This window comes from Dromiciops gliroides, chromosome 1 (genome assembly GCF_019393635.1).
Source record: "Dromiciops gliroides isolate mDroGli1 chromosome 1, mDroGli1.pri, whole genome shotgun sequence".
NCBI classification, from domain to species: Eukaryota; Metazoa; Chordata; class Mammalia; order Microbiotheria; family Microbiotheriidae; genus Dromiciops; species Dromiciops gliroides.
The window spans coordinates 68777939-68786359 of NC_057861.1; the positions used below are offsets into that span (position 1 = coordinate 68777939).

The following is an 8421-nucleotide window of genomic DNA, read 5'->3' on the forward strand; positions in this document are numbered from 1 at the left end:
CTGGGGGGAGGAGTGGGCCTGAGCAAAGGAAGGCAGACTTACACCAACCACTTAGCAAAACAGACTGATTATTATACAGTAGGAGAGTGTGTGTGTGTGTGTGTGTGTGTGTGTGTGTGTGTGTGTGCGCGCGTGTGTTGGGCTGGGGGGACCATCCAAGGCTGACCCCCCCACTCACCAGGGGCAGTGATAGCGAGGCATTGCCCTTCAAACCAAGGGGGGATTCCCCCATTTCCCAAACCGAGTTCTTTCTCCCTGCTGGGGGCCTTGTCCTGGGAGGAGAACAGGGAGGAGTGGAGAGGCCCCAGAATGCGGGCCGTGGATGGTTTGTGCCTCAGAGGTCCCCTAACAACAGGGTATGCAGGGTCTCAGAGCGCCTCTCTGCTGGTGGCTGTTTTGTTGACCTTGGACAAGCCTTCCCGGAGCCCAGACTCTGTCATCCTATTAAGGGAAGAGGATACAGAGATAGGGGTTCAGGGGTTGAGCAACAGGCCCCTCCACTGCAGCTGATAACTCCTGGGAGTCTCTGGGTCAGTGTTCCGCCCTCCCTGCCTCCCTGCCAGTCTGCTCACACTTGGTCCATCTGTACATCTTCCTCGTCATCTTCCTGTGGCAGCTGCAGGTAGGGATTGTTGGATGCTGGGCGGAACTTGTAGCCGGTGAGGACGAAGAACACCAGGGTAGAGAGCTCCACCAGCAGCTGGGAGGAAGGGAGAGGGGAGTCAGTGATCAGCCTCCCAGGCCCAGGGTGCCCCAGGCAGCATCTGCTCTCTGGCCCCACTCACCTCATGCAGCCACTGCCACTGAAAGGGCACGCTGACCCGGAGCAGGACAGCTACGATTCGACTGAAGTAGATGTAGCACACCGTCTAGAGGTGATTACCCCAGGGAGAAAGATGAGGGTAGATGAGGCAGCTCCCAGGGGCATGGGTGGAAAACAGGGGCAGCTCCCAGGGGCACAGATGGATAAACAGGGGCAGTTCCCAGGGGCATGGGTGGACAGGCAAAATGGGCAGTTCACAGGGGCATGGATGAACAAACAGAGGCAGCTTCCAGGGGCGTGGGTGGACAAACGGGCAGTTCCAGGGACATGGGTGAACTAATGCGCAGCCTTCTAGGAGTATGATGGACAAATAGGGGCCAGCTCCCAGAGAATGGCTGAACAGGCAAACAGACAGCTCCTGGGGTAGGAGACAGACAGACTCAGGTCTGGGAACAGTAATGGAGAGGCAGGATCGATTCTCAAGGGGATGACTGAAAGACATATTGGGACATCTGCAGGGATGGGGGTTCTAGGGAGAACAGAAGGGAGACAGCCCAGGAGGTCTTGATCCCCCTCCCGCCTCCCCTAGGCAGGCCCCAGCCCTTCTTGGCCCTACCATGACGTAGTAATGCCGGAACAACTTGAGCTTTGCCAAGTTCACTGCCACTGAGAGGGGAGAGAAGGACGTCAGGGACCAGAAGGAGAATGGGGGTGGTGGGGTGGGGGACACAATTCTGGAGCACAGAATGGGGCACTCACCCTTCCATCAGTGCCTGATGCCTCCTGGAGATGGCGGATGGACCTGCCAAGGAAGGGAAAAGACCCATGCTCAGTGAGGACTGTGGGTAGAGACAGGGCCTCCTCTGGCCCAGAGGGCTTCCAGCCACCCTCCAAAAATCCCAGGATCAAAGGCTCTCCCAGACTCAGCTAGTCAAAGCCCCACTGCTGGATGAATGGAGGACTAAAGCCCAAGGGCCCAGGAGGAAACAACAGCAGCCATGCCTCCATGCTGGGCCCCCCCACTCCCCCACCGCCAACATCTGCCATGCCAAGCCCAGCTCTCAGGAAGCACCCCTGCCTGACTCGACCCAGGATCAGAGACCCCGGAGCTGGAGGTGAAATCAGACATCAGAGGAGAAAATTGGACCAGCCGAGGCCCTCAGAGAGGAGGGGGCTTGCTCCAGGCCAGAGGGTCCAGCCTCAATGTCGTGGCCACTAAGGAAGGCTCCCAGTTCCCAAGGCTCCTGCTAGGAGGGGATCAGGTCTGGAAGCTGGAAAGGAGGAAGGGGCAGGGGTATGGCCCGGTCCTTACCATACGACCGGGAAGAGGATAGCCCCGCAGCAGATGAGGTCAACAGGAACAGAATCTCCTTCCACAGGGCATAATCGCTGGTCCCCTCCTCAGTGGACTCAATGATGATGTAGGCCACATTGGCCAGGACCCTGGGCAGAGTTGGGCAGGTGACCCCTTGACCTACCCTCACACTCTGGCATCTCCCCCCTCTACCCCCAGGGCAGGTCTGAGGGCAAAGCTGAAAGGTACCCAAGATACCCCCTTGTTTCACAAATGGGGAAACTGCGGAAAGGTCTTGCTCAAGGACCAGAGATGAGATCTGAACCCTAGGTCCAGCTACAAGTCCAAGTGTTCCCTACCTGGGGAGGAGATGATCCATCTATTGTGGGGGCAAGGCCCCATCTAGAAGATCCAGGGTCAGTACAGAGCAGTTACCTGCAAGGGAATGACAACCCCAAAAAGCTTCTTCTCCTTGTCAGACAGGACATACTTGACAAAGGCCCAGCCAGAGCCAATGAGAGCAATGGTGATGAAGAGGAGGGCACCCTTCAGCCTGTGATGGAGAGAGGAGGGGGGACGAGAGGGGGTCGATAGTTGGAAGAGAGAATAGCTGGAATGTGAGAAGTTCTGTGCTCTGGCCCAGGGAATGGGAAAAAGCCTCCCCATCCCTTTGTGACCCCTCTTTTCCCTTCCCCTCCCCTGCCCTGGATTTCAAGGACAAGCAATCTGGAATGGGCCAGGGAAGGGTGGGCCCTCACTCACAGGTGGGTGATGTAGTCAGTGACGGCAAGGCCCTCGATGGGACGGCCCTGGCTGTTGATGAAGTAGTAGTTGATCTAGAGAAAGAAGCCCAGGCACGGGCAGAGTGGATGGGGGATGGGGAGGCCAGGTGCCTGTGCCTATAGGGTGACGGTTCTGTAAAGGGTCAGGGTCTGCCATCTGAGGCTCCCAGGATGGACGATGCTCACTGTCACCACAAAAGGGCCAGGAAATCCGACTTGCAAGGGTCTCTGGCCCAATTGTCCCCCTTGCCCCTTCCCCACCTTGCCCCAGCTGGGAGCTCACACTGTGAAAGAGGAGGGATGTGCTCTTGGTGAAGGCCAGGGCCGCCATCAGCCAGTGGATCTTGAAGACATTGTATCTGGGAGGAGGAGGAGGGCATGCTCAGAAGAGGGAGAGGCTGGGGAAACCCCTTGGGACTCGGGAGGGAGAGAAGTCTGGGTCTGGGGGGATGCCAGGGACTAGGGGCTTCCACATCTGTACAAGAGGGGCAAGGGCTCCCAGTGCGGGGTGAGCGGGACTGTTACTTGTGCTTGCAGAGAACAGAAACCCATAAGACTCCGGCCCCCAGGAAACATGCCGACATGATCAGGTAGAGCTTGAAGAGGGGAATCTCGGTGGCAGACAGGAAGCCCCCTGGGTTCTTCTCTCGAATCATTATCTAGATGAAGAAATCCAGATAAAGGGCAGGCCAGGCCAGGCTGGGGCCTGTGCTTCTGACTCTGCCACCTCCCGGGGGAAGGCCCCTCACCGTGATGTCAAAGGGCCGCTCGTGCCCAGGGACGGCATTGTAGCAGTTGTGAAAGTTGAGGTTGTAAAGTCCTTCCTCAGCTGGGGAGCCAATCACCACGTGGAACTGGTAGGGGAGAGAGCAGCTGTCAGGCCTCCTGCCTCCAAGGGCCCCAAGGAGCCCGGCCTCCCTCCCTCTTTCCCAGAGGCAGAGGGCTGGCCTTCTAGGCAAGCCCCAAGGCTTCCATGCTGGGATGGGGAAAGATGCAGCTCAATGGGGCTGAGGATCAGACACTGTGGCAGAGGAAACAGGGCCGGGGAGAAGGGAAGGGCCCTGGCACCAGGAGGCTACTCACGCTGAAGTTGTAGGAGTCATTGTTGTAACCCAAGCTCAGGACCAGCCCCGACTCCTTATGGCTGGGGTCCTATGGAAAAATGAGCCCAGCGTCAGGGCCCTTAGTCTACTCATCTTGGCAGTCGAGGCCCTCCATCTGGATGTTTATTGCTCCAAACAGCCTTTCCTGCCTTCCCCTCCAGGATTCTTAACTCTCCCCCCCCCCACCCCAAGCCAGTCTCTTGTCACTCCCTGCCCTCATCCCATCTGTAAATAGGAATTATTTCACTCTTTGTACTTGTATTCCCAGTGCCTGGCACACAGTCGACACTTAATAAGTGCTTGCTGATGGGCAGAACAAGGGCCAACTCAAATGCTTTCTTCCAGGAAGTCTTCTTGGCCAGCCCAGCCCTCTCGGAGTTCCCCTAACCCTGCCTGTGTTGTGGTGAGAAAGCCCTGGCTCTGTGGGATCCCTCTTCCCCTCTCTGAGTTTTGGTTTTCTCCTCTGCAAAATGGGGGTGCTAACCCTCATGCTATTGTTCTCTCATGTGGCTGCGGAGGACGAAGCTCCTTAAACTAGAAACGGTGAGAGATGGCACTGACCTTGCTGTCCATGCCTCTCCTACCACATGTGACTCTCGCCTCCTCCAACCAGCCTGGGCACTGCCTATGGTCAATGCTCTGGTCTTTTCCCAGTGTGCACTCTGCCTGAAGGGGCACCAGTCAGTGCCAGCTTCATGACACTCCCAAAATGCTCCTTACCTGGCTCCCCAAAGAGAGGGGAGATGCCCCATCCTCCTGGTTGGCTGCACTGGTCCCTGCAAAGCAAGTACAGGCCTGTAGACCAATGAGGGTGAAGGGTCAGAAGTGGGGGGCGAGGTAATGGGGGACAGACGAAGGCGACAGGTAGACAAGGCTCCCACTGGAACTCACCATTGTCTGCACTGGGCAGGGACACCCGTTCCTGGAGAAGCCCTGGAGAAATCTGGAGTTTCTTTTGTTCCCCAAACTGAGATACCTGCACCCTACAATCAGGACAGGGAAGGTTGGAACCCGGGTTATCTGGAGCTGCCACCTCCCCCTCTCTGGGCCTCACTTTCCCCATTTGTTAAACAGGAGTTTGCATGGATAATTTCCAGTCTCTGAACCTCTAGTCCCAAATAGGATAAAACTCACTGTTTGCCCTTGAGGTCGATGAGGAAGGTGGCCATTAAGTTGCTCCCATTGTGTTTGAGGGCACAGGTATAGGGCTCTGGGGCCTGGGGGGGGGGCGGGAGGAGAAAGACAGGATGGGTAGGATGCCAGGCTAATGCCTGGGCTCAGCCAGAGGTGCCTCCTCCTGGCCCAGGTCTCTCATTCCCCATACAGGCAGGTGTATACACACACATACATACTTCCCCCTCCTGCTTCCCTGTCACCAAGCAGGGGAGGGTTATGACAGTGGGGGCAAAGACAAACACCTAGAAGGAAGAAACATTGGCAAAAGGCCCCTTCCTCCAGTGATAATCATCAACTCATTTAGATGGTGGGAAAGAAACATTGGCAGGTTCTACGTTAAATGTACGGAAAGCAGATGCTGCCCACCCCTCCTCAGTCAGGCAGGCAGGGACTCACAGAATAGGATCGGATGCTTCCAGTTCGAGCTCGGGATAGGCTAAAGCCCACCTAGGGTAAAAAGAAGAGTCATCTGGGGACCCCAGAGGGGTCCTCCCCCTTCCTCTCCTTCCTTCCCTCCAAGAGCTCCCAGATTTAGGTTCCCCCCACTTCTGTCCTTCAAATCCAGCCTCCTCATTGGGCTTTTCATCCTGATGCAGGGGGTGTACCTTCTCCCCCCAGCTCCAGGGTCCTGTCTTCTACCTTTCTGGGCTCCGGATGAGGGAGTCCCTTCAAGCTCTAAAACTAAAGCCCGGGCTGTCTCCTCTCCCCTTCCCTACCTTCCCAAAGTCTCTGTCCTTACCAACTGTGACTGTTCTTCCGGGCTCCCCAGATTGAGACGGAGGAGGCTGAGTTCCACTTCCAGGGAGCCATTGGTAAAAAAGCCAAAGCTGTTGAGCTGGATGTCGGCCCGTTTTTCCCCCTAAGAGAGAGCCCAACTCTCTAAATGGCTGGAGCTGAGAGCACCCCCAAGGCCCAATATACCCAGTGCCCCTGATGCAAACCTTCCTCTCATTTGACCTCCACTCCTTAGACCAACACCCAGACCCAGAATCCAGTGGGAAACTTTTCAGGGGCACGGAGGAAAGAAGGGAGAGCAGACTGGGCAAGATCCCTGGACCCCTGGGTCCCAGTCATAGACCAAAACTCCCAATTCACTCAACTCCACAGGAAGAGCCTACCCGAGATTCTAGGGAGAGACCCCGTAGATTGGTTCTAACTTCCTAGCAGGGGGGCCTGGTGAGGGGCTGTTTCCTGGGGCAAGGATGACCAGAGCAGATGCCAGATTTCCATTCCTCAACCCAAGGTTCCATTCCATCCCAAGGTTCTCTCCCTCCCTCAACTCAGAACCAACATAAACAATGCAAAAAGCGCCAGGCTTCTGCATCAAGATAGCCACACATAGCTATCCACCCAAGATTTCCATGCATCAGGTAGGGGTTCTTAAACCCGGGGTCACGGACCCCTTTGGCCTGCTGGACCCCTTCTCAGGATCATGATTTTAAACGCATAAAATAAAATACTTAGTACTACAAAAGAAACCAATTTATTGGAACAATTATCAAAATATTTAGGAAAACAAGTTCAGGGACCACAGGTTAAGAACCACCGGTGGATCAACCCAAAGATCTCTTTCGCACCCCACCCCATGGGCAAGACGCAACCTTTCTGGGTCCCCGGGCAATTCTCTTAGTTATCTGCATCAAGGGAAGGCATTTCCTCCCCGGGCTGCTAAGAATGAAGATGCAATCTCGAGAACTGACCCCTCTCCCCACCCCCAGGAAAGGTCACAAAGCTGTTTTCTTCATCACAGCAAGGTAGGTCACTGTGCCCACTTTACGGGTGAGGGAACAACCAGAAAGGAAAACCAGTTGGCTCGAAGCGCCACGACTAGAAAGCCCTAGGTCACAGACCCTTCCCTAAGGGCAGTCGTATCCATGCCGACTAAGCGCTAGGAGATCCTCGGGTGGCAAAGTGATTCGTGTTTTGCATTCTAGGGGTGGGGGAGGTGATGACCGTACACGCACAAGAGAGGAGGAGCCAGGAGGAGGAAATAACCCCGCCCGTGAAAACCAGGAAATTGGCGGGGGAAACGAGGAGCTGGAAGGAGGAGAAGGAGGAGGAGGAGGAAGATGGACAGTCCCATATGGGCGGGAAAGGGGTCGACGGCGGTGGGTTCTGGCCAGACGACTCCATTAGGACAGGAGGTGGGGAGGAGGTCTGGGGTGGAGGGTGGTGGTGGGGGCCGCTGGACCGCTCCATCGGAAGAAAAGGAGGGGGGTTGGACGAGTCCACCAGAGCCGGGGGAGGCCTCAGGAAAACCTTCCCCCCCCCCTCCCCGCCCCCTCCCCCGCGCCCTGCATCGCCCGCGACCTCACCGTCAGCACCAGCTTGTGGATCCTCCCCGAGCAACCGTCCAGCAGCAGCAGCCCTAACAGCAGCGGTAGCGGCAGTGGCGACAGCACCCGCTCTGCTCGGGTCCCATCGCTGAGCCCCCTCCTCCGGTCCTCGGCCATCGCTGGAGCCGCCACCGCCTCCGACAACGCCCCCGGCACTCTGGGATCCGCCCACAACGCAGCCAATCAAAGCGCGCGAGGGCAAACCCTGCCTCCTAGAGGTGGTCAAAGAGCCAATTCCCATCCAGGACCTGAACAACTTGGCACCTGACGGACAGCAGTCAAAGCAAATCGAAGAGTTGAACACTCTCGTCCGACCCCTTGGTTATACCCAATAGGAGGTGAGACTCCATCGGGTGTGCCTGACAGATAAGCGGATGAGCCAATTGCAATGTGTCCGGTTCGGTAGGGTACGGAAGAAATCCCTGATCACCCCAACTGACAGAAAGAAGCAGGACTACAATTCCCAGAATGCAGCTTCTCGGATGACAGCACCCGAGAAAGGTCTGGGAATGCAGTAAGACTACATTTCCCATAACGCACGGAGAAACAAACCAGGTGGCGTAAATCGGAATGTTTATTCCTCGTTCTCCCGGCTTGGGGATTGTGGTTGAGAGCCAGGCACGCCCAGCCCTGTGGGACTGATCAGGCTTCAACCCCTAACCTTCTCATAGTCCCCTCTTGTCCCCAGTCCTAAATTGTAGGACTGGTAAGTAAGCGCCTCAGGCACCTTTTTCTTTTTCTCTTTTGTTTTTGTTTTTTTTTGTTTTTTGCGGGGCAATGGGGGTTAAGTGACTTGCCCAGGGTCACACAGCTAGTAAGTGTCAAGTGTCCGAGGCCAGATTTGAACTCAGGTACTCCTGAATCCAGGGCCGGTGCTTTATCCACTGTGCCACCTAGCTGCTCCCTCAGGCACCTTTTTCTAGTCCACCCCCTCACCCCTCATTTTTTTAGAGAGGTTGTCACAAGG

At 56.3% G+C, this 8421-nt stretch overlaps 1 protein-coding gene across 1 annotated transcript; it reads right to left on the reverse strand.

Moving 5' to 3' along the window:
- Positions 1 to 76: 76 nt before the first annotated feature.
- Positions 77 to 7598, reverse strand: GPR108 (G protein-coupled receptor 108). The gene is given in 19 exon segments (XM_043970656.1): positions 77 to 441; positions 573 to 700; positions 786 to 869; positions 1380 to 1457; positions 1460 to 1565; positions 2076 to 2121; positions 2124 to 2206; positions 2482 to 2610; positions 2820 to 2893; positions 3123 to 3198; positions 3365 to 3498; positions 3589 to 3693; positions 3923 to 3991; positions 4663 to 4718; positions 4834 to 4925; positions 5077 to 5159; positions 5515 to 5565; positions 5858 to 5977; positions 7434 to 7598. Coding segments are annotated over 19 exon segments (1725 nt in total). The 5' UTR covers positions 7572 to 7598; the 3' UTR covers positions 77 to 368.
- Positions 7599 to 8421: the final 823 nt, after the last annotated feature.